The sequence below is a fragment of the Corvus kubaryi genome, unplaced genomic scaffold, assembly GCF_017639235.1.
Source record: "Corvus kubaryi isolate FWS band 111438036 unplaced genomic scaffold, C.kubaryi_AGA036_p1.0 137, whole genome shotgun sequence".
NCBI classification, from domain to species: Eukaryota; Metazoa; Chordata; class Aves; order Passeriformes; family Corvidae; genus Corvus; species Corvus kubaryi.
Window position 1 is genome coordinate 28,865,221 of NW_024580671.1, and position 27,244 is coordinate 28,892,464.

Consider the following 27,244-nt stretch of genomic DNA (forward strand, 5'->3'; position numbering starts at 1 on the left):
GCATAGGCAGCGATATGGGATACACATCATAAGGTCACCCCAAGACACAAACCAAAAACACAAAAGTGCTACACTGAAAAAGCCCTTACTGTGAATTTCTTTGGCTATGTGTTTTCTACAGGCTACTTAAGATGCACATCAGTTCTAATCAGTGAAAGCCTGACCTACCAACACTTGATGCAAAAAATTCAACTGACTGGAAATAAGAGAGAAGAGCAGAAGATTTTCAAATTACAAGCATTATATGCTCGGTTTCAAAATCATAGAATCCATCCTCTATCAGATATGGTCTGAAGCTCAAAAGAACTAAAGCTCTGCTCCCCATCTCCTTAAATTACCTTCATATGGCACATAAAAGAAGGTAAGAAAAGAACTGGTGTGAGGGGTCTAAAATATTGCAAATAACAGGAGGATGAAACAGGATAAAACTATTTCCTTGATAATCAATGTAAATTTTCTTAATACTCGAGCCATTTTGGCTTTACAATAATTCTGAAGTGCAACATTTCCCCAGTGTGGGAAATGGTTGGGAAGGACATAGCACAGGTACAAGACAGAGACCAATTTGATTTTCTCCTCAAATTTCCATTAGTTTTTGCTTTGCTGTAGAGTGAGGGCTGTCTAGACCTAAAGATACGGTTTTTGCAGGAATTAATTGTTTCATTCTGAACAGTTCATATATTTTTAATAAGAAAGCTGCTGACTTCTCATTGTTTTTTAAGCCCTTCAGAAGCATCTTAAATGGATTTAGATCAAAAGTCTTAAAAGGTCAAAATTCAAATCAAGTCAGGCAAAGGAAATTACTTCTGAAGAAAATTGCTAATGTGATTGTCCATCTCTTGTTAGAACAAGCATATTTCAAATTTATACAATCTGCTCTGAGATAAACTTTGACATCAGGTGTTGATGGCACAGAAAGATTTTATAGCTAATTCACAGTTTCACTAATCCCCCACTTCTTTGCTCTAACGCAAGTAAAACTACTTAAGGACTGCTCTTATGCCAGACTTTTGTGCCTGGGTTATCAGGATGATGGTAATCTACAATTTGCCAATTTAAGTCTCGAGTGTAACACAAATATATTTGATTTACTAAAAATCTCCTTTAAAAAGATTTTTAAAGTCTCCTGTGTAGCGTGCTGACTTTTTTATCATGGCAATCCACTGAACAATATAAATTTATGCCAAGTTTATTGACTCATGTTTTCATCTGAAATCTGTCATGGAAAGGACAGAGGACAAAAGAGACATAATTTAGAGTAGCTGCCATTTGGACGGAGGAAGGTTTTTATGGATGATGCCTGGGAACAACTAAGATTATTTATCCACAAGCAATTACTTGTCCTGTAGAAGAATCTAGACCTCAACATTTGGGTTAGTTCTCATAAGTTCAAGCCCATCTTCTACTGCTAAAGGTATTTAGTTGTCTGAACAAACCCCCAACTATGTTAGAGGGCAGAATTTAGCATGGTACCAGATGAACTGTATAATAACTTGGTGGCAGTCAGACACGTAACTAAGGAGAACTATGGAAACCACCTCTACCCTGTCCATCAAGTGGTCTCTCAAATCCACCCATGTACATCCAAAATAGTTACATTAGCACAACCCATAGAAACCTATTAAATCATGAGGTATAGTTTCACTGTAAATCAGCATATTCTGATTTAAAGAAAAATCCTTGCTCCTTTTTTGTACACATGGTAAGATGATGTCTGAAGTATCAAGGGAACTGCAACTCTTGACCTGAAGGCGAACAGATTACTTTAAACCTGACTAATGTCTGAATCAATAATTCCTAAGCTTTCTCACAGTTCCCTAGCTACTGTCATCCATGCCTCAGGAGCTCCACGCCTCTCTGGAGAAGTCTGCATTTATCACTTCGACTTTATAGTTTACATAGAGAAATAATTCATCCATTAAACCAGATGTTGCCTAAAAATATGCAGATGAAGTTTCTTACACCAGATGACAACAAGTGAAAAAACAAAACCAAAAAAAAACCCCCAAAAACCAAAACCCCAGACAACCAGAAAAGAACAAACAGATGCAGCATTGAAAAACTATTGCCATAAAACTTCATGGGATTCAGCTACACATTGCTTAACCTGCATTGCATAAAATACAAGCAGAGTTTAGGGGCACTTACTGAAGCCTTTTGCTATGACTGGAGAAGAGTTTTTAAAATACTAGCATATGCTTCAAAAACTTGGAAAAATAGTTTAGTTCACAGCAAAGAAAGCAAACTGCACCTCAGGAGATGACTGGTGCAGCTGCACATGACAGAGAAAGCCTTTATCACACCGACCCCCCCGCTACAGGATCCATCCATTATACCTACAGACTTGATGATCTTAAGGATCTTTTCCAATCTAAATGATTCCATGATTCCCAGTCATGTCAGAACACATACCTGCAAGAGACTTAGCACACTGTTCTGACTCACCGCTGTCCTGGCCACTTGATCACAGATTACCATAATTTTTCTATATTATTATTTATTTAACAAAAAATCTTTAGATTTGAATTCAAACACTTTCACTTTCCCAAGCTGAGAAATTTCAGCTTTGCAACTGCATCTGAATTTGCCCAAAAAATACATTGCTGGAGCTGTTATTCAGTCTGAATAGACTAAGCAACAGACTGGAAACAGGAGCAATTTTTTCTCATGACAAATAGTTCTCCAAAATCAATCACATCAAAGGGGTTCTTAACTGTTTGCTGATCTGGACATTTCAGTACTTTTGTAACCACCTATTAGTGGATTCTGAAGTGTGGGCAACACAGTTGTTGCGTCTGCTGCCACAGGCAGAAGCTCAACTGTCTGACAGTGCCAGCTGGACACTCCTGAGCTGTGGGGCTGAGCAAGCATGTTCAGTGGGATTGGATAACTCTGATCTCTCAATGAAAGATGTTCAGTTTGGGATTTGCCTTAGACTTCTTTTATCCTGTACAGGCACCTTCCAAGTCCTCGTGGCTACCTCCAAGCTGTCAGCTACAACTCCCCACTCTGCTGTCACACCCCAAGTGTTTCAAGCTTCATTCTTCATTTTATCTACCAGGAGAGGAGAGAGAGAAATCTCAGCTACTGCCAGAACTCTGTCTATCAGGCTTCTCCATCATCTTCTGTGCACTCCTTTCCTTGAGAAATGGACTCAAACCAGGAAAATGAAGAATAATGTTTATACCCAGTGTTAAAGCCCAACCATTTCAGACCTCACAGCACCTGACAGCACACTCCAAAACTGGGAGCAGAAATAAGTATATACCAGGTTTTTGTTACAGGAGACACAATCAGCTTGATCCCACTACACAGAGATTGACTTACATTTCTTTCCAAGCTTTCTCCTACTCTTCCGAAGTATCAGATGCTAATAAAGTATCAGGGAACATCTGACGTCTCTGTGCTCTACAGTGTCCTATCCTAGTCCTAATTCTGATTCTGACTGGACACGCTTGGTTTACCCCAGTACAAATTAAAATTAACTAGTAATAATTAAACGGCATGATTTCATAATCATAAATAATTCAAATATTATATTAATAGCACATGAACTTGTGAGAGGTCATACAACTATGGAACATAATCAACTTAACAAATACCTAGTAGTCTAAGGTACAGAATTTTAATGGGGAAAATTCAAATTAAAACCTGATCAAAATGCAAAATCTTAATTAGTTTTGAGCATAAGCATCTTAGCTGAATGTCACTGTCCTTCATGCATTTCTGCCTATCATCATTTTAACTACTTCAATCACTAGAAAACAGGTCACAGTTTCAAAATATGGTATTTTGTGTTTCAATGTTGGACACTTTCAGGTACAAAATCAGCTGTTCAGCTGAGGGAAAACAAAAGAAGGAATGTGGCTTCTTTCTTTCTTTTTTTTTTGGTAAAATGCTTCCAAACTGCCCCAATTTTCAACAAAGACATGAAACAGATAACAGAAAAAAAAAAAGAAAGGATCAGAAAGTCCATATATATTGTGTCTTGATTTTGTTAAAAAAAAGATTAAAAGTTGGTTTTGCACTGTTTTCTGGAAAAGGATTTTAAAATATTTATATATATATATATATATATATAAACAAAATGAGCACCTAATAAAATAATTTAAATAAAATCCTCAAATATCTAAATATATTACTGCACAAACTGAGTGCACAGAGATCCCATCTATATCCATTTATATCCAAGTCTAAGAGTACACTCAACAAACAGCTGGCAGAAAACAACTTGGTCAACACCAGCTAAGGGGCTGACAGGTTGAAATATTAGCTGTAAAAATTAGTATTCTCCAGTTAAGAAGGCATGACAAAAATGGGTTTATTATGTACTCCCAGAAGACAACTTTAAGGTTTATAACTGAAAAATTCAGTGATACCAACAGCAGTGGGTGATAATTACAAGATGGAGAATAAAATAACAGTGTATATAATAAATAAACAACAGTACAATCTGGTAGTTATTTCTGGAGAGATTCTTCCTAAAGCTGAGTAAATAGTTTAAAGACGCCTTTTTTTTTTTTGTAAAGACAGTGGGGTTTTTAAAATATATATTCTGAAGAATTTTTTCTCAAATTGAAGTATGACTCAGCAGCTTAATATGCTGGTATTTGATGGCAGAAAATATTTCTCAAAAACATCAGAGAAAGTTTCACTGGAATTTGACATCATACAAGGTTAAAGCTACAGCAAGGTAACATTAAAGGAGCAGCAGAGCCCATAGCTGTGAAATGTTTTCATGAGAAGACACAAGAATATATTTTTGCAACTTCAAACATAATTCTGTGTGTTTACAAGCTTAAAAAGTGTATGAGAAAGCAACAATGAAAGAGTGAACCATTTCAGGTAAGGGTCAGAAGGCAACAGCAGGCAATATAAGATTTCTGCCCTTTTTTCCCCGTCAAGGGCACACTCCAGTGGTTTACTGACAACTTACATCTGTGTACTTTAAAGACTAAGACCTTCAGTAACTTTTCCTGCTTTTTCATCTGTAGAATACACTGATTTCAAAAATTTAAAATAACCATGGAGTGTTTCACAACCACTAAACTGTCTGACAGTTCTTATTGAAATATTCTTAGTATGCATATAAATCTCAGGTTTGTCCCTTCAGCATATCCTGTTGCTAAGGTTTGTGGCTCTACAAGCAATTGCGCCCAGTGGTTCACTGAGATTTCACCTCTCTCTAAAAAATTTTTACTTAGTCATGTCCTCGAACAACTTTACTAACTCTAAATCTTTTATTCTCTTTCAAGACAAATTTTACTATTTCTTGCAGCTTCCAAACTACTGACGTGCATGAGAACCCCAACCACTTTATAAATGCTTTATAAAGAGGTGGGCTCCAGCAGAGTGCCCTCAGCAAGTCATGAAGCCTCCCAGATTCCAGTGTTGGTTTTAAAATGTCTCAGCCAATCCTTACAAAAAGCAAGATCCAGTAAGAGACAAAGAAACACTCTAGTTCAGTCCTAATTCTCAAACTGAAAAATTTCAGTTAAATGCTGCAGTTCTCACTGTTTCTTTCTTTCGGGTATTACCAACTCTTGAAGAACTTCACCAAGGTGCAGATCAGCAAAGAATGTTTAGAAATTTGAGTAAATATGATGGAGATGATACTACTCAACACTTTGAAGCCTTTGTCATGATCAGTAGGTATTTGAGTATGACAGTAATATCAAAAAATATAAGAAACCCACTGCAATCTACCAGATGGAGTGGAAAAAATGTCATGATGTGGTAAAGACCCACAATTTGGGTGCTACAACATTTTTATACTCATGTATTCATGTACTGGTCCTGATGGAGACCTGATGTGTGTGATGGGGCTGTGGCTCAGTGATGTGACTCGCACACAGAGGGGCCAGTGGGACGTGAGAATTCCTGCTCCCACCACCTTGGTGGCTGCCACAAAAGCTCCATCTAATTGTGTTCACTGCAATCAAGCACAAACTGAAAAGAAACAACTCATGCCACGGCAAGGGCACAGGCACACAGAGAACCCTCGCAAGAAATGACATCTGGGAATATTTTACTGCTTGTGAAGTAGATGCCATCTCACAATTTTAAACATAAGCACAAAGCTGTCTCTGCATGACAACCAGCAAAAAGGTATCACAGAGGCATTCTGGAAACAGAATGAGCTATTATTTCCCTCCTGGCAGCCATCATGGTTGAGAAAGGCTTGTGGACTCCCTGTGACCCCAGAATGTGCTTTAAGAATGTTTAGTGGCTTTTCTGTGGTTATACAGAAATAGTTCACTTTTGGAACAATCAGTTCCAAGCGAGCATGCACATTCAGTCTGGCTTCATCCAGTCACTGCCAGCTTCCCCTACTTCTCTGAAAGGAGGAAGCGCTCATTAATGATTTGGCCATTTCTTCTGAAAGACAAACCTTTGGGAAATTTCAGTGATGAGCACTAACTGGAAAGTGTCTATCAGTCACCTTGGGGGCTGCTGGAGCTAACTTGTGCTGCCTGAGGCCTTGCAGCAAAAACCAGACAGATTTGGTCACTCTGTACTCCTGCCTGCAGGCGGGCAGGCTTCATTCTGTTGGAGCTTTCAGGACAAAAATGCTTATAAATGTCAGAGATTCAAGTATTTTTTGTTAGAGACAGACTGGCATTGAACATCTGTGACAGACTAGCTCATTAACAATTTCACTTGTGTGCAGACCCCTCGCTGCATCTCAGTGCTCCTGGTCTTTCCCTGAACTGCAGCTGTTCTGCTGCTCCCAGTGTTTCTGGTGGGAGTTCTGGGTCATCCCTGCTCTGACATGTTTGAGAGCTTATGGATGGAGCATCAGACTGCAGTCAAACTACTGACAGAACTGGGGCAATAGAATGGGAGAACTTCTAGCTTTTCTTTCCAGATTTAAAAGCATTTAGTCTCCCTGATTGTATTTCCTTGCAGCATTGACACTCAATGACAGAATTACTGAAACAAACTGGTCTGAAGATTATGATGTCAAACACAGCATTTTAGAATTTCATGCAGACTTACCATAAAATAAATCTCTACCTGATGTTTAATCTCTTTTCACCTGAATTTACATTTCATTCTCTTAATAATTATAATTTCTAAAGTTCTTTTGGTTGTAACAGAAATATCAACCAGCTGTCTAATCACTGCAGAAATATCAGTCTCCCAGGAGATGCCTCTTTTGTATGGTATATAAAGACACATTGCTCCAATGAATACTGGTGGGAAGGGCTGAGTGTAGGGCTCAATAATAATAAGTATCAATATTTCAATATTAATTGAAGAAATATTAACAGAACAGCATGCAAGAACTGCTAGCATAGCATAAGAAAGTCTATTCTCTAAAACACAGGCAAAGACCAGCTGGAAAGGAATAAAAAGGAGCAGTTTTTACTCCATTAGTCAATACAAGACAGCTCAAGGTCACAATTTTAGACATCTGAACTTGATTTAAACAAATTCCATCCAGACTTCCTATCTTTACTTAAACTTACAAGTAACCTTTATTGATGCTTGTGCTGTTCACCATGTGTCAGTGGTAGTGTCTGAGGAATGTCATCATCTCGAAAGCATCACTTGAGTTACAGTTGACAAAAGGATTTCTAAGACCATGGTAATTAAAGACCAAAGAAATGAAGGTCGTTGTTGCAACTTATCAAGGAATCTCAGCACAAGATACACCTGAGTATCAAGGTAACTCAGCACGAATATTCATTGGAAGTTCACCCTCCAAATGAAATAGGTCCTATGTTACAATCTTTTTTTTCTTCTGAATGCTTCCGAACACTTCAGAAAACGATAAAGAGAAAAAGATGTATTGCTTTTGACTACCCCAAAGTCTTAGACATACAGAGACACTGTAAAAACTGTACTTTCATGTTGAAACGTGGTATGTGAAGTTAGTGAAGAATGGCAAGATTTTATAGTTCAATTGAGGAAAAACAAAGCAAATCCCACCCAAACCCCAAACTCAGACCCCAGACGGGACGTGGTGACACAATTCCGGCACAGCCTGGGTCAGCTCTGTGGCTGCAGGCACACTGTTGAAGCTTTACAGACAGTTTATTGCTTACTCCAGGCAGCAGACCCTGTGCCTCCCAGCCAAACCACCACTGCGCAGAAACAATTTTCCAGAGAGCTGTTAATATCTTAAAGTCTCAGTCAACCACATATTTCAATGGGAAATGAAGAGAGAATAAGGTATCAATCCTTTGGAAATTTCTACTGAAACAAAAGGAAGGGGGGGGGGGAAATAATTTTCTGAATTTGCTTTTTTTTGGTGAATCTGAGGCAAAAAACCACATAAAGACAAGGAGTTGAAAATAGAGATCAATATTACAAGTATTAGCATGCCTTTTTAGCACTTCCTTGCTCTGTTTAATTTCTAGTTATTGACAAACATACAAAGTTTATATTTCAAAAGTTCTAACAATAACATTTTGACCACCTTAACTTTCCATCTAAGTACTGAACTGTGACATTCATTTTCTGTAACTGCAATTCAGACACAAATATTACATTTTAACTACTGCCAGCAGCTGTTCACCACCACACAACTGAAATCTAACCAGACAATACTTGAGATCTTGCATTCGTTGTTTTAAATAGATGATGGAACAGTATTTTTTAAACAGAGCTTTTCCCTGATTCCAGCAGGTGGCAATAGCTCTGCCCTGATAAGCTCAGAAAAACCTTTTTCAGAAGGGGAATGATGCACCGCATCCCCACCCATTCCTGCTGTACTGGGGAGGCTCTGAATTAAATCACCCAACAGAGCTCTCCAAAGAAGATTCCTCTGCTGTCAGCCCTAAAATTCACTGCAAATCATTAATATCGTAACTGAAAATGGAGCCCTAAGGCTCTAAGAACACTTAAAACAAGGTGTTTATTTCATGCCTGAGTTGTGAGACCGAGCACTTAACAAGAGAGTGTTGCTCTGCTTTCATTTGTGCATGCAGGTGCAATACCTATGCCTAATCTAACGAATTTTATAAAATACATAAATGGTAACTGGTTAAATTATCTCCAGTTTATGAAATTTATGAACTTTGGGTACCAAAGTCTTCATCATTATATGCAACTCAAAAGTCTGGGATCTGACAGCAGAAGAACTCAGCAGAAATCAAATTAACCATCCATCTTCCATGGCCTCTGACATCTAAAAAGAGTTTTACATAAATATGTGCTTTTTAACAGTAGTTATTTTGCCAAGAAAATAGGCTACATGGGAACACACCCCATCTGAATCACAGGTCTGAAGAACTCAGTAATCATGCAGAGCCTCAAACTCATCCTTTATTATTATTATCTATGCAAAGCTAATGTTGCAGCTGTGGAAAGCTACAGGACAAAACGAAGTCTGTACATCCTGCAAGGAGGAAGAAATGCAGAAAGTGCTGCTGTTGAGAAGTGTGACCTGCCACCTCACAGGCTGCCCACTTCCTAGCCTGTACTAACCAACAAGCTGAGTTAAAGTAGGGTCACAACTTTAAATCAAATGAATCGATAATTTCAGTTCATCTTGCGCCAGTGAGGGATTGATGTTACTGCCTCCATTCTCAAGGAAATGAACCACACATGCAGACAGCACATACAGTAATTTCTATGAATTAAACTTATCAAACTTATAGAATTATTCAACAGTCCTACTGCAGAAATGTGTTGATTTATTTTCCCTTAAAAGTAAAAAAAAATACTCTAAAAATTCCATTATTTTAAGAAGGGAAGATATGAAAATTCTACTGTATCAGATGTTGTGATTATTGAAGAACTACTTATTATGGAATAAAGGTATATAAGATGTGGATTAGGGATGCTGTTAAACGTACAAGCTGCTGTACGGAGGTCTGGGTTCGGCCCCGTTGAATGTTCTTTATCAATAAAAATCCCCAACCACATGGGTCTTTCCAAAATATTTTCCACCCTCCAAACAGAGGAAATTTCATTTTAGTAAATCAATTTCATAGTGTAAAAGCCTAAAGGAATCTGCTGAGACAGTTTTCACAAATTATTTTTATTTAAATTCTTCAGAGTCAATATTAAAATAAACTTCAGTCAATAACCAAGTAAATGTGAAAAACAACGACTGGAAATTCTCCCCTCAGAAAAAAACCCCACATGCTCCAAATATGAGTCAGTTCCCTTTCCTTGGCTCCTAGGCAGAAGGGGAAATCCCCATGTCTGTCCCAGCAGTAGCCCCCTGCATGCTCACACTCTGCTCTGTGCCCCTCTCAGATCCCCTCGGATGAGCAGAGCAGGGCCTTGCTCTGCCCCTGCTGCAACACTGCCCCAGGAGTGAGGCACAGATGTCTCTCAATCTGTCCCTAAGAAGACGAGCAGCTGGAGAAGCTAATTAGCAGCAGGCTCCTATGGGCAATAAAAGACTCTCTAATGTACATTTCATATGGAGAGAGAAAAGCTGCAGGAATTATCCGAATACTCTCAGCACACTGATATGAGATTGACAATTTTCTCATACACATTGGCATTTTTTCTCCTTTGCTTTCCTATCTCCTTTGTCAACTAGGAGCAACCATGCTTTTTAAACAGGGAACAAGAGTATTTTCCTTCTAGTTCCCCTTCAGCGGAAATAAGCAGAAAGCTGGCTTCTTGAGCAGATGTATATTTAAATTTTGAACACCATACCATCTTCTTCTTTAGACCACTTTTAAAATGAAGAGCACTGACTCAAACATTCTTCCATTTAAATAACAAATTTTTCAGATACAAACCAGCAATTGATAGATAATGTTTTAGCTCAAGGGCCGCTTTTGTTTTTCTACTCCAGTTACCTCAATGCTGTAAGGATCTGAAGTAGTTGTAACAAGTAACCCAATGTCCTGGGTTGCAGTGTATTCTATTACCATCCTCATGAGGTGTTGAAATCAGGTGGGGCAGTGTTTCCTTGCCTCCTCCCCCCAGACTATCTTTCTGTTAATGGCCCATCATTGTCCTGCCGCCTGACTCAGAGATAACTCCCTCCGGACTATCTTCTGTTAATGAGCCTCATGACTCATTACCCCATTGTTAGATGCTCCACCCAGAGGGAGGAACCAAGCATCCCATCGTGGATATAATCTGAGACTGAACACCAGAGACAACCCTTTCCACTGGATTTCCAGAGGACAGAAGCTACACAGCCACCACTGGACTTTCTGAGGAAGAGCAGACTCTCTTTTACCACAGGATCACTGCTTCAGAGGACTGCAGCCACCATTCTACCAGACTGCTACCACCACCCTGCCTAACAGGGACTCAGGTTGTACCTTGACTCTGTCAGTTTGAACCAGTGTTTTCTTTTAGGTTTTTTTTCTTTCTTTTTCTTTAACTTCCCCATTAAATTGTTATTCTGACTTGGTGCCTCCCACTGGTTTGTTTTCCAACTAGTACACCCAAATAGCAATTGGCATTCCCTACCAGAATGCCTTTTACATAGTAACTCGGAGTAAGATCCAGAAGCATGTTTAGCAGCAAAGTGAAATAAAAGGGAACGGATAGAGAACAAATGTACAAACAATGTTTCAAACTAACCAGTCCAGCTTTAAAATCCTATTTTGTGCTGGGTGTCTCCAACAAATAAATACTATCTTCAGCATATAAACTAAAAATTTCCCAGTCAGAACACATTCACTTCATAACAGGGTTTCTTTTCAAACATCCAGAATTTTCTACTGGTTGAGTAGAAATACTGTGTTAGAGCTATTAATAGTAATTCCTAAGTAATTATATGAAAGGAGTATAAATAGTTTCAGTTTAGATTATCATGTTGCATTAGACCTAAAATGCAGCTATAATATATAAAGTATCTTATTTGTACAGGCATTAAATTAAAAGTTAATTATGTTATAATAATAATAATTTTAAAATGTCTTCCCCCTTTAGCAAGTTAAACAGTTAAAAAAAAGGACAAGACTAGCGTCTATTAAAGCTACAATGAAATTCCACCCTCAATTATTTAATTACACCCTTACAATATTTCAGTATATATATAGATTTCACCATCTTTATATATGCTTAAAAAGAGCTTGTTATGGTTTTCAGGTCCACCATGAAATAATTTCCTTTTGAAAGAATTTAAAAGTGTGTTGTCTTAAAGATTTGAGCAGGAAGAGTGGCTGAAAGAATCAGAACATTAAAATTCCATTTATTTTACTACCTACTCTGGCATCACCAGTAAGACAGGCTCATCAAGGATTAAGGACACTATTCTATATTACTTTATCCTTCTATTCTTCCTCTTTGCTCTTAGTTAGCAGAAATGGCTTTAAAATATGCACACGAGATTTCTTAAGTTTCTCTGCTACATCCTTTTTACAAATCACAGTGGTATGTGCACCCCTTAGACCATGACTACACTGTCTGATAACCTCCTCCCAGGAAAGACCTTGTGCCTTAGAGTTTAGGCTGACAAAGACTGCAATCAGTTTCAGATCTTTTTTTCATTTCTGTTTTCGCACACCTCACTAATATATATTAGATATTATTGTGCTGAAGTATATCCTCCTAATCAAACAGGACAAATAGGATTGCATCTTGCCACCCCGCTGCTCCAGGTTTCCACGCTTACCAGCACTGGGGAAGATAATCAGAATTTAATTCTATTTGAAACTGCATATATTTTGATTTTCTTTTCTAAACAATATTGGGGCTGAGAGGGGGCGCTTTATATTCTGGTTCCTACTGAAGCTATGAATGTTTCAATTTAGCCAACATTTAGCATATTGCCTGTTGGGGAAGATGAAACAGGAAAGCCTTATAAATATGATTGCCCGACAAAAGATTTTGGGAATATGAAAACTACAGGCGACATCGAAATGAAAGCCACCTTTGAGATACCAAGTCTTAGTTACTGAACAACTGGAAAACAATGGTATGGCCGACTGAAGGTAATCCCCTCTTGATTGAACAATACCCTCTGCTTGCAGGCAGGTCCAAGGGTCAGAGCAGACCCTACTAGCTCAGCAGAAGGGGTCCAAAGAGTAGTTTTTAGAAGTTAAGATGTAACACTCTATGGTAATATAAGAACTCTTATAGGCTGTATGTAAATGCTATAGGATTTGTATCTTGTATTAGATTGGTTAGTGACAATTAGAATATTCAGTACAGAAGATGATTTATTGTATTGTAGCCAGGACTTCACACACTCTCTTATTCCACTCTTACCACACTCTTACTCCATTCTCATTCCTCTCTCTCTTTACTTACTCGCTTACACTCTTGCTCTCTTGGGCCTGCTCCGAGCTGCGGCTGGCAGCTCTAAGCAGTGCCCCTATACCCACGCCCTTTGCAATAAACCGCATGTTCCAAGATCTGACTTCAGAGATCTCTCGTCTCCATCCGTCCCGACCGACCCACCCCAAGCTCCCGCAGTCTGGTGCCCAACGTGATTGCCGACCCCCCAGAGCGCTCACAATTGCCCATCAAGAGATTTCTCTAAGACTACTGGTTATAATCACAACTCACATTCAGGGTGCTGCCAATATACATGCAGATGTGAATATTCTCTTTATCCTGCTACTTTCCTGAATCATTTACTCCCTGTACTACCTTTTTACATGGTAAATATGAGAACCATAATCCTACATATAACCTTCATCTATTGATCTGATGACTTTGTAGGAGAAATACTAGTGTCTCTCTAATTACTGCTGAGTTCAGCATGAATTTTCAATGCAGACCCTTGTAGAAAGATTTCAAATAAACATTTCAGCAGTAAAATCTTCTACCAATGCTTCCTGCATGACAAAACAAGCTATGTCTACCCATGGACAGAAGAGTACTTAATTCCTGAAAAATTGCTCTGGGGCTAGTCTTTCTGTGGTAACAGCAAAGGTCTGTAATGCTGTTTGCCATGATGTACTGAAAACAGATTCTCAGTCTTTAAATGTGTAAATACACACATACATTCTTTCTGCATTAGTAAAGCAGTCACAGGAACTTTTACAAATGTACCTGTCATGATGCAAAACAAGTGTAATGAACTTACATGTCTGTCTTTGTCTCCAAGGGGGAAAAGTAAGGTAGTATTTTTAGAAAAATCTAATGTTCTTACGAAGAAAAAATATTTTAACAATTTTAAGAGTCTCATCTGCTATGCATTAGACAACAGGCAGTGCTGCATGAACATAAAGCTCCCCAGAACACTCTCAAGGCTGTGACAGACACTGGCATGTCCCCTGTTGGACATAAACCAGTCTGTTGTCTGAGAATCCAGCTAATGAACTCCCATGAATTTATTTTTTCTAACCAGTAGAATCTAGTTAGCATCCAGGCTCAGATGCCAAGGTCATTAGGCAGATTCCTGAGGTGGAAACTCTCCTGAAGCTGGGAAAGAGGGTTTGCCTGCCTGCCTGACCCGCTTCCTCTCACTGCACAGGTAATTTAAACCCACTTTTTCCCCAAACAGGTTTCCAAGATTAAACAGTTAAACCCCTCAGCAAACTGACAAGTATGAGAACAGGCGCACAGTGAAACATAACAGCATTACTGAGCATCTGTAAACATGCCATTAATTTTACATGGAAGGACGATGCTCAGGAGAGCACTGGCTAGAGGAAAACAGAACTTCCCAAAGACAGAGCTCTTCTGCACTCTCGCCTTCGCACTGACTGCCCTTAGAGAGGGGAGTGCTTCTTTATATGGCCAAAAGCAGAATTCTCCATAAAGCATTAAACTCCCGTGGCAGGGAGATGTTCCTCTAACGAAGTTAATAAAAATGGCTGAAAAAAGCAAATCACTCAGCTCCTCTCTCTTTATAGATTTCTGTTCCCAATCACTCTCCTTCAGGGACTGTGGAGACCTGCCAGCTAATTTTGTGGACAGGATAGCTTCTAGGCTTGTCTCTGATCTGCTGCTGATGTTATTATTTCTTCATAATTGTTTACTGTATAAAATTAACATCATTCCCTCCAGAGAAAGATTGCTCAGAGCTGCTCATGAGAGCGTTTTAGCTCAGTTGTGGGCCTGCTGTCATCTTGACAACATACTCATGTCAAGGTTAATGTCACATCAAGGCACTGTAAGTACCTCCTTCCCTTGCAGTTATTCTTTCAACTGTAAGGGTATTAATGCAATTTAAAGTTTCTTCATTCTTGGCTGACCTTTAGGAATATTGCAATCACACACACAGAAATTTCAATAGAGGAATTTCTCTGAGTACTGTAATTGTGGGAAAAACCCCTAGATTTTGGGTTGTGTTCAGAAAGCACAACACTGAAAGCAATGCCCTCCACATTTTGTCCTGGCTGAGAGATGGACTCTGCCCATGACCTCTGTTGTGCCACCTGAGCTTCATAGTGGAACCTTCCCACTGCATCCCCATCTGTAAAAGTGAGATAATGCTTTTGATTAAGTTCATGGGAATTTCATAATTCAATGTTCATGAAGAACAGAACTGCAAGCCTTTCTGTGCTACTGCTAAGTGCAAAACTTCCCTAAATCTTGGAGAGCAGAGTTCCAACACAGAACCCCCAGACCACACTGAAAGAAAAGATACAGCTCTTCTTCTTTTACTATAAAGTGAATAATTTAAGAATATTCTTGCTCGCTGTCTTGAAACCATCCTTTATGTGTCCCTGGGCAGAGCTGGAGGCAGCAAGATTTGCATGTCAACAGCTACTCTGTTAACTGGTTCAGGAATACCAAGGGCAGCAAAGCACCTGCCTGTGCTGGTGCCCTGGGCAAGACACTCCTCTCTGTGTTATTCTCATACCAGTCGCACTTACGTTAAAAAATACATCTCTGCTGCTTGTGGTACATGTATGATCTTACAGACACACTCGTTGCACATTACTCAAGCTGCTTAAGCTCTGACTTGGACTCAGTCAGATTTATTCTTGCGCAGTCTCTCTCCCCCAGGGCCACTGCCAGCCACTGAGTTCCCTACATTCAAAAGAACTCAAATGCTATACTCTTCTTGAAAAATATGTGGATGCTTTAATTGTCTCCCTGGGTTTCTATGACAACCACAGCAACATAAACAGCCTTGCTGGCAGCCACAGGAGACTGAAGTCTATGCTCTCTCCCCTCGCCTCCCCAGAACTTCTCAATGTAGAAAACACCATAACCAAAAAAATACAATTAACAATAGAGGTGGTGTCTAGTACACCTGGCTGGCACTGGGGAAATGTATTGTGAATAAAATGCACTGACCACTACATCAGTGTTACCAAAGTACCTTGGGAACAACAGTGAAAAACAGTGCAAAGCTATAAATATATAAACAGAAGTTTTCTACGTCAGCCAGCATGACTGCAGAGAGCTTTAAAAAGTATATGATAAGGCCTTCTCTGTTAATGTTTCTGAGCACTTCTCACCTCGGTGGTAGGTTACACATCAAGAATAGGTAAGCCCCTGAGCAAATGTCAGGACAGTTGGGGTTCAGTTGGCTGCAGACCTATGTGGGTGCACACACATCATATGGTGTGGCCTTAGGCACGTCTCCATGGCTGCAGGAAAATCATAAACAAAATGTGATCACAGCAGCAGTGAAATGCTCTGCATGGCACTGTCAGCCCGAGTCCAGGAGAAGCTTTCTCTAACTCCTGCATCAGCATCGTGAGAGCTGCTGCTTCTGCTAATGCTCAGATATCTGAGCTCCAGTAAGTCCCAAACAAAGAGCGCAGGTCTTTCTTCTCTCCTGAGCAAAATTAATGGCAAAATAGATTTTCCATGAGCCAAGCATAACCCTGGAGGCTTTAAGCCATTTAAACTCATCTATCTAATACCAGATGGCATGAAGCCATCAGGATACACAGGAGTTACAAAAGACGCTGCTGATAATTATGGCTGTCCATAGCTCACAAAATCATCTTTCAAATTATTAAACTACTTTCTGATCACCATCATGCCATGTATTTTTAAAGTAATTGCCCCTGTATGACTACTTTGTGACAAAGTAACTTTGTGAAAGAAAGGGCTGCAATTTCCTTCACCAGTGCTGTTAGTTTGTCTCAGGCACTCGTTCTCCCTGTGCTGCCAGGGAGATACAGACCCCTCTGGCGGCTCTGAGACACAACACAACTGGGGATGTAACTACGCTGTTTTCCCTGCAGCCATCTTCCCTTGGCAGGGAAATCCTACAGCTTTGTAGGACTGATTTTGCTGTAAAACAGACTCAGGATTTGCACAAACAGAGTTGGGGGTTGGTATGTGAATGTGAGCCCTTGGAAACAAAAAGCTATGGGGATTCCCTCTGGGCCAGTAAGCAGAAATACATGTATCTGTGAGGAGGAGGAGGAGAAGGAAAAGGAGAAGGCAAAATGCCTCCCTCTTCCACAGGGCTTGGAAGGCACAGAAAGTGACACCTGACATTTCACAGCTTGAAGGATCAGCTTTTTGAAAACTCCCTGATTACACAGACCAGGTAGAAGCAAGAGAGAAATTAACGAAATAAACACTAGAAATGATGATGAATATTTTCAAAAAGAAATGCGGGTATTTTATTGGTTGTCCATCTTAAGGTGGGATTTTCACTATGGTGACTACCAATATAACAAATTTAAAGTTCTTTCATTTCCTCTTGAAAGATTTTAAGCAAGGTCCTCATGTTGTGGAATTCTTGCACAACATAGAAATACTGCATTTTGCAATATGGAAACAAAGTATTTCTTCTTCCCTATCTAATTTGCTCCAATAGGCTGTGTAGCAAAGAGTCTATGTGAGACTCAATCATGAATATGAAAAAATTGCTTATGCCCACATTTACTACACTAAACAATTACTCTAGCTAATGAAATAAAGTTTAATTTTATCTATCAACTATTCATAACTACTTTTTGTTTCCCTCTATGTCTTCCAGCATTCTAGTGTGATTCTGCTAATTACAGACAAATTACTTAAAACTACAGCATACAGGAAATGAATGTTGACTTGGAATATAGAACTACATCTGTTACCTTGAGATATATGAAAGTCCACGTGCTGCAGATCACATTGGGTATCAGGCAATATGCAAGGTATGTTCCATAATGTGACATTGAAGTTAGTCACAGAACAAGCAGGCCAGATGAGATTTTATAGTTTTCACAGTTATTTAATAGCCCCAAAATGATCACAGTGCTTTTAAACTAGGATCACAAAAAATACAAGCTTCTCTTTTCTGCACCTGGAATGAATTACTAGGCCTAACAGTACTGAAATCAAAATGAAGGCAATTTTAGAGTAATTTTAAATTAATGATTCTACAATTAGTAGATATTTTCATACATTTCAACCTCTGTCCAATATGACTCACTGCCATGAAGACACTTGGGTTTAAATTCTGAGAAATATGTATGAAAGTTAAAAAAAAAGAAAAAATAAAAGGCCCAAACCACCACACAAACCTTTGCCTATTTCCTAAGTATATTCATGGTATTTGGGTGGCTGAGATGAATTATGGTGAGGTGGTTTTATCAGAAGTAATTGCTTAGTTCCCTTGTGACTCTGAACCATTCTAAATCCTAATCCAAGCCCTAATCACTACTGAAGTATTCATAAAGCCTTTACAAGACAATGTTCCAACTCACAAAGCCATTCCTTAGGAATGGTCAGTACTTCAGAAAACATGAAAGTTACTGTGACTTCACAGGAAATCTTTGTGCTGCCTAAGAAAGAGGTGTGATATATTTTGCAGTTGCACCTATGAATGCACATGTTTTTACACTCCAAGTGCAACATACAGCATGACAGCCCTTTCAGGCACAGAACCACAGAAATCTGTGGCCAAAACCCATGCTTTTGACAATTTGAACTTTTCAGATTTTGACTATTTTAGTTTATTCAGCTGAGCTAATTGTTTCTTTAGTAGGCTGTTGTAACCGCTGCACTCTGCCTAGCAGGCTGCTGCTCCCTGAGAGCTCAGTGAGGGTTTCCCAGGGCCATGCCATCAGTCGCATCCCGGAGTCCATTTGGGACAGCCCCGCGATCTGGCTCCGGCAGCAGCAGCGTCACAACGCAGTGGGAGTAAAGGAGGCAGAGAAGGGTCTCTCAAGAGGGTGTGAGATGGCTTTAATCACATCTTGTCCCAGCAATGCTCAGAGGTAGAGAGACAGCGTGGTCTGGGTGCGGGGTGGTTTTGTCAGGGGCCCAGGGGCGGTCCCTGGGCGGGGTTGGGGTACAGAACAAATAGGGAGAAACCAAGGGAGTGGCCAAAGCCAGGGAGGGAACAGGGGAACACACAGAATCATGAGGTTAACAGGACACCACATCAGGCCAATATTAAAAGTGTGGTTTAATTAACGCATTCAAAAAGAAAATTAATTCAGGTGGCTTTAAGTATATAACTAAGAAACATGCCACCTCAAATGAATGAAAACATTAAGTAAAGGTAATTTTCCTCATTTCTAGTGTACTTTTTGCCATACTTCCTAAGTGGCAGACTACACCAAATGGGCTGCACACATCAGGGTCAAGGTTTTTCTTTATGTTAGAAAGTAATCACCCATTTTTGACAATGCCAAGTTATTTTCTTCTTCCCAAACACCTTAAGAATAACATTTTTTGTAAAAGCAAAACTGTTCTCAACAGCATAAAATACACTCTCTGTAGAGCACAAGGCTAAAAAATCTTGACTGGTTACATACCTGCCCCAAGCTGCTTTCATTGTAGAATCTTTATCAACAGGAATGCATGAGGACTCAACAACACTTGATTTATTCAGTTTGTAGCAGAGACCGCAGTCTGGATCTAACATACATGCACTACAATAACTGAAAGAGAAAAAAAGAAATACTTAAGAACCACTTCATTGATATGTAGATGTCAAAACCAACAGCACCTACTCATCAGTCATGGAATGCACATAGTTAAGTTGTCAGTGTGGGAGACAAGACAATTAAGTTCTCCAAAAACTATCACATACTGCTTTCACCTTCTTCTGTAACACATTTTGGTAGTCCATCTGCATCCACCCTGTGATACCTGATCAGGCTATAGGAGAATTCATTCATAGAATAAATTTTAATTGAAATTTCATTAAATTACTGCAGAATTTCTATGTTGTCTCCATTTAGAATATAAATCTATTTTCAACATACCTTCCTCTTGCTTAACTGATTGGTCAAATTCCAAACCAAACAGTTTGGTTTTTTTTAATTAGGAAAGCTGCATTAAATCTGCTCTTAGCTGAGATATAAACTAGAGAAAATATTTTTACAATAGAGATGAAACAAAACTTTCAGGTAAGAGCCAATAATTTTATCTAACTGTAGTAAAATTTCTTTTCTTGCAAAAATAAATTGTAAAATTGTAATTCTGCAATTAGCAATTTTCAAAGGAACAGACAATAACTATTACAGTAGTAAGACTTGGTTACATTTTCTTACATCAATATTAGTACAGCAATGGGCAGTAACCAAAAGAGTTGACAGGAATAGAAGACTGCAATTGAATAAAAAACATTTTTATAAATCACAAATCTGTTGAAGTATGCAATAATAATACTAAAAAATGTATAAGATTATAATATTTTCTTACATTGAAAAGAATCGCATGATATCAAACAGGACTGTAACATATGATTTTCAAACTGTAGAACATTTTCCACTCAAATGATGTTATCAAAGTGCCTGTTAACAACATGAATTTATAGAAAGACACAGCGATGAGTGTCATCTTTATGGTGTTGCCAGCAAAGGACAGGACAGGGACTGGACACCTCCTGGTTTTCCTCAGTGTCCTCACAAGCATCAATGCAGAGATGAACAGCAGAGCTGAACTCGCACTGTCTGTTCTGTCCTGCTGGGTAACTCCACGTAACCTCATGGGGTGCTGGGTATCAGTAACCAATTGAGTGGGAAGCACAAGATATCTTATTTATTTCTCCCTCCCATTTGGAAAAAAAATTGAGATATTTGAGTATTGATTCCAGTGTCTGTCTACATGGCTGCTAGTTCAGCTGCTCCTCTGGCTCTATTGGATATCACAGAATAATTTAGGTTGGAAAGGACCTTTAGTATCATGAAATCCAACTGGTCTTCCTGTTGGCATTCAAGATAATAAAGGCTGCTGGATTTCATGTCTTACCAAATGTCAGAGGTTTTAGAGAGTTACTCATAACCATTTAAATAAATTATTATTTTCCACATCTTTTCTGAAGTGTGTCTTTCAGATTGAACAGTTAAATAACAACTCTTTATAAACCCTTTACCATTGGGCTAGGATTTCCCATCATTACCGACACAGTGAGTTCATATAATCAGACTTTGACTTCAGATTTTAGAGACAAGACCAATTTATGCCAGAGGAAACACAGAAATGCAACATACGAGACATAAAGCCATTTCAAATCTAACTCCCATCGGCCTAAGAGTAGGCAGTTTCTATTCAGAACATTTAGCATTCTTCTGTGCCCTGTTTTATCACTGATATAAAATTTTATGTTGTCTTTGATGAGGTACATGGTCATTGCTTTTTCCAAGACGAAGACCAATGGTTTTTTCTCCAAAATCCCAGCATATATATATTACAATTGTTTCATAACACAGTAAAGAAACCTCCATCAGTTACTAAGTCTAATGATAACAGAAGATGCAGCATGAAATAAGCAAGGAAGATTTTTTTTTTAAAGAAGCAATTAAAAAACAATCAGAGACACCATGTGCTGAGGCTGCCTATTCTAGAAATAAAATATATAGTAGTTTCAGGTTTATGCTCTTCTTCCCTCTAGCCCCATTATTATTTGCAAAGCTATTTAAACAGTTTGAAATTGAGCACATAATCTGACATACATGCTCATAGTGATATAAATAATATAGGATATAGAATATACCAGGAAAAGAAATGCACAGTATAATACTGACATGAAACTACTTCTTACAGAGCTCATTCCTGTCCTCAAAAATACCTGCTTATCAGTCATATCAATATATGTATTGAAAAATATGTCAGAGGATGAATCTTTAACAATACTGGTAATTCTTCCACACAGAGATCACTTATGGCCTTGAAAGCTCTATACAGGAGAACTCTCAGATGTTGAGGTAGGAAAGGAAATTTGCATCCAATTATAAACAGGAGATATGCTTCCTCTACTTATCATGAGATATTTATATTTGCACTAAGTTTATGAGCTAGTGTCTTGAAAACAAGTTCATCCATGAAGAGCCAGGTGAAAATTCCCAGGCAGGATGGTTGTCTGTGAGATTGACAATTCAAGACTGAAATATCTGAGAGAGATCATTTGATTTTGATGAAACCAAAGCAGCATTACAGCAGAAAGGTTTTACAACGTGCCTGTTTGCCTCCCTGCTTGCCAGCTGGGCTCCTAGGCAACCCAACAAGAAGGCAAGTGTCTAGACTTCAGATGCTTCAGCCTATGAGGCAGAATAACAACAACCAGGACTCTGAGGCTCCAGAAGTCCAAAGATGCCCAGCTTCTTTGCAGATCAGTGGCATGAACTCAATGGAACAAAGTAGCCTGGCCTCTCAGTTTATGCAGAACTGCCATGGAATGGGATCTCCGGGTTTCTGCTTCAACATTGCAGCATGTTTACTGAGGAGCTGATGGACTGTTAGCAGACTAGATATCCCCAACCCTGCAATTCCTCACTGATTCTGCCAACACACTCAACACATGTCCCTTCATCCAACCACACAGGAATAACTGATATCTAGAAAGACTGACAGCACTAATTTTGAGGTCCTTTGACAGCAATTTCTTGCCAGCCTGAGCAGCAACAACAACTTTCAGAATGCTCTGCTCTGGATCAGCCTGCCCGATTACTGCTCCTGAGATTAGAGGTTGATCACAAAGGCCGCAATGCCATCTTCTCTCACAGAGATCTTACACTATATGGATGAATTACTAATTGACTATCTGTGTACATTTTTCTTTATACCAAAATTACTGTTTTCTTTCTTCCTAGCAGTGCAGTTTACTAGGCTCTAATGCAGTCTCTAAAAATATTGAATAAAATCTCTGACCTGCCAAAGTGACTCTCCAGATGCCAATGAAAGGTCCATAACTGCTTTTTCTCCACTGCTTAGAATACTCCATACTTATGTTTGTTTCATCGCTACATTTTGCACTTTAAATTTGCAATATGACCTCGTAAGTAATACCTTTCCTACAATTCTCAGCAGTCTTGTAATTTGAGCTGCAAATTTGACCTTGACACTTTTGTTGAGTGATTTAGCATTAAAAGACCTTTGCCCAGGGCCCTTCCTCTCCAAGTACCATTTCTTTTTCTCACACTATTTTGACTTTTTCAAGCTGAACCTCAATTTCTGAATTGTTTGTTTCACAACATTTCATTGATTTTAATTTTTGCCAGATTTTAAAGACCTTTCAACTTTGCCTTCCATATTCTGTTATCCAATTACAAAATGTTCCTAATGTCCAGCTACAGAAATGCAAACTGAACCTGATAATGTATTATGGACTGTGTAGCTGTACAGAATGTAGCACCTGATTTCATAACATTCTACTGCACGAGTAGCAGAACAGCCACTCAGAGAATCTAAACATCCCCAAATACACACTTTTTTGTGGACAGACTCTTTCCACCTCTTTTAGAGTCATCATTCACACTGAGTATATGCTGGAGAATCAGCCTGGGTATGTGAAGAAGGCTCTATATGTGAAAATCTGATAGATCGGCAACATGCAAGTTGGACCTGATGATCCTTACGGGTCCCTTCCAACCTGAGATATTATATGCAAGACATTTTGCTCATATCCTGTCTTGCCCCCAGAGTAAATTCCACTGTTGTGAGCTTGTTTAACCCTCTGCTCCTGCTCTGTAGGATACAAATATTCATATTCCTGAAGACGCTTTTCCTCCTAGAACTGCAGGAACAATAAAATCTGTCTCAGGCAGGGAAGGCTCAATGTAGGGACAGGAGGGTCTTGCAGTACCTACTAAGGATTAGCACATCCCACCCAGAGAGAACATAAGCTGCAAATCATTGCAGGCTGGAAGGAATGTCACTTTGACTGTGCTGCCTTCTACTATTTCCAGCTTGCTGTTTGCCACACTGGAAGCATGATCCTAGGCCAGGTGGACCTTTCATCCTACCTTCAGGTTACTCTTTGCTCTCAAGGTTGGCTATGTACACAGTCTCTGCCTCCCTTAGCTTGCAGTGTGTAGTTCCTTTCCAGCTCCTTACAGAAGAACAACAAGCTGGGATCAAGCTTTCCTTGCTTCTGTTCTTGTATTCTATCTACAACCAGATGATGTCTCTTCCTCCAGCCTCAACAAAGAAAATGGCCAAGACAGCTGAGCTGAGTATCACTGGTCAGGGCACGCCTACTCAGCTCGACTCACCAAGGGACACAGGCAATCGATGAATCCAAACAGCCAAGGTGTTTAGTTCAACAAAAAAAGTACAAGGACTTTTGGACAAATACTGCAGTACTTATTAGCTCTGTTGACATGTCAGGATATTGATACCTTCAGCCAGATACACAACTAAGGATCTTATGGGTTTTTTGATAAATGGCTTACTTCATTTTTATACACAAACTCACTTCACTTAGGTACTAGGACCATGTTTAAAGCTGCCTGATGCTTGTGCCTGAGGGCTTATGCTATCTGTACATGCTCCACTACACCTCAGGCATGAAATCAAGCCTTTCTTTATACTTCTGAAGGTTACTGTGTTGCTTCCAGAAGTGAAGTGCTAAACTGAGATTAAATACAACTGGACAAGAATATAGGGGATGCTTTAAGCAGTTAAAATGTGTGCTAACTGCAGATGCCACTTCCAGTGGTTGTATCTAGGATGCAGGAAATACAACGTTTAATAAAGAATGAGAAAAATCCACTTGGACTTCCTGCCATTATAACAGACCAAGTGACAGAAGCTTATTTGCTAAACTCTACCAGCACTCTGTTAGGTAACACATATATCTATTTAGTGGTAACCATAAGGAAAAGCTATCATTTATAATCCCAGTACTTGGATGCTAATTGCAGTTCTGTAATTTACCACACAGACATTCCAACAGATCTAAACCATGTTCAAGTATGATCAACCCTTTCTCATCTTCAAATCAGGCTCCTGCTCCATCTATTCCACTGAGATGATTATTTGGTGTCCTCCGTAAAATTCCAGACCAGTCCTGAATCCTTACCCTTCATGACATGCCAGCCACATATAAATACACTAGCTCTCTTCAAACATTCCTTAAACTTTCTTCACAAAGGCTCCCACTCCTCAACTGTGCAACATAATTTATACAACCTCACAGAAATTGTTTTCAGCCTCTTGGTGTTTGCTACTTCTGCTTTAGATGTGGTGAGGATGTGAAGGCTCACCTACTCCTCTCATCTATCACAGTCCTATGAAGACAGTGACTCTACAAACCTTGCCTAGTCCTTAGATCATCAGGGCTATCCCACTACTACTATAAGCACCTTGGCAGCAGACTGTGCTGGAATGCTGACATCACAAGAGAAGTGTTCTGATCTATTTGCTCATAGGTATCAATTGTTTCTTGTCTTTGATGAATGTTTTTTCTGAATTTATATAGCCTCCAACTATAGAGCTTCTTGATTTATTCCTGGAACTGAGCAACACAGACCATAAAGAACAGGAACAACTGACTTACACATGCCTTTATTTTGGACAAAATCGCTGTCTCTGTAGCATAATTTGTTTTTAAAACTACTTTTCTAAAGAGACCCTACACATAGATACTATATTTCCAGCTTCCAGGCAGATCAGATAGAAGCCCTGTTCAAACTTGATTAAAATCACCCTTGTGTGACGAAAACCTGCAGACCATATAAAGTATAACACCATCACTTTGGAAGATTTTAAAAAATCATTCCCTAAGCAATGTTCTGGTTTTGTTAAACAGCAAAGTCTTAGAAGTACTAGCAGAGATGTGAAGTGTTAATAGGTTCTTATATGAATAACACCTTGTTTCCTCACCAATGCAGAGTTTGAGTCAAAGTATCTGGAAAACTTAACAATGGTTACAGGAACTGCATTGCAGTCACAGACATTATAGTTCAGGTAAGTTACTTTTCAGATCTTTGTGTTTAAATTGATGAGGGGAGTTTTTTCTCATTCCCATTAAAGATGCTTACTAGATAGATTGACATCTTCCTTCCTATCCTTTATAACTTAAAATTAAATTACAAGTTTTGATTGATAGGACCAACATGCCAGCAAAGGGAAAATTGTTACCAAGCAATATATCATTATATTATTTACTTAATAAATTTCCAGTCTATGTTGAGGTCATTTCACAGTTCTGCAACATAAACCATTAGAATTTTAACTACACTTCGTAAGAGCTGGCAAAAGCATCCTCAAACATGTTTATCTCTTTACATATTCATAATTTTCTGACCTCAATGGCCAAAACACATTTATTACTGCAATTCTCAGTTATCAGAAAGACCAATAGCTCAGGCACTTTGACATTAGAAAGAGAAAATGAGAATCATATTTTTAAAAATACTGGTTCCATGATACAGTGACATTATGAAAAATAGCATTGCCTAGTTTGCTGATAAATCAGATTGTCAATGAGTTCTCAATAAAATGAAGTGCAATAGCTAATACACCTACTATATGCATCCTGAGGCTATTAAATACAATAAAACCTGCTCCAGTTATGAGGTTAGCTGAGTTTTTCAGGACTGATCACAATTATATAATTCTGCTACATTCATAGAGAAAAGATATATTTCTGTCCATTAGTTATCTTACTAAATGGCTATGTGGGAGTATTAAATATTGGTGCCTTCATCTCAGTGGTGTGTATTTGTACAATGAGCTAAGGATCATGAACCACATGAGGGTGACTAATTCAAAAATGAACAAGAGAGTCCTTGTGTGCCCAGCACAGCTGGCACCGCCTCTATTATTTTAATCAGTCTGAAGACAATCTGTTCAGGAAGGATTCTGAGATACTTTGTGTGCACAGGTATCATTTCCCTAAGATATGAGGGTTGACCTAAGCTTAACACAATATTTACCATTTTCATATAGTACCTGGCATGAAAAATATTGCTTAAGCAGAATAGGTTCACATTATGTCTTCTAGAGCTGACCAAGTTTCAAGAAGTGCAGAGAGAGACACATGAATGGAGACAAAACAAGCAAAAATACAAGGCAGCAGGACCACGGTCATTTTACAGAAATGGCTCAATGTCCCAAACAGTCACACCACTGATCCTTTAAAGATTGGGAAAAGGTGGGAGGGTAGCTAATACACATGCCCTAACCTAAACCTCCTTCCAGAACCAGTAAAAATGGGAACATTTATAGAGTTTTGGTAGTCGGAATAATAATAGGAATGGATAGTTCATCTTTTCACTTCTAAGGTGAC

The 27,244-nt window shown here is 39.0% G+C and overlaps 1 protein-coding gene across 1 annotated transcript in view; it reads right to left on the reverse strand.

Moving 5' to 3' along the window:
• Positions 1-27,244, reverse strand: part of SLC2A13 (solute carrier family 2 member 13) — a 149,737-nt gene that overhangs the window by 13,615 nt on the left and 108,878 nt on the right. The window contains exon 7 of the mRNA XM_042018311.1: positions 19,542-19,667. Coding sequence (XP_041874245.1) covers positions 19,542-19,667 — 126 coding nt within the window. The remainder of the gene's footprint in view (positions 1-19,541; positions 19,668-27,244) is intronic.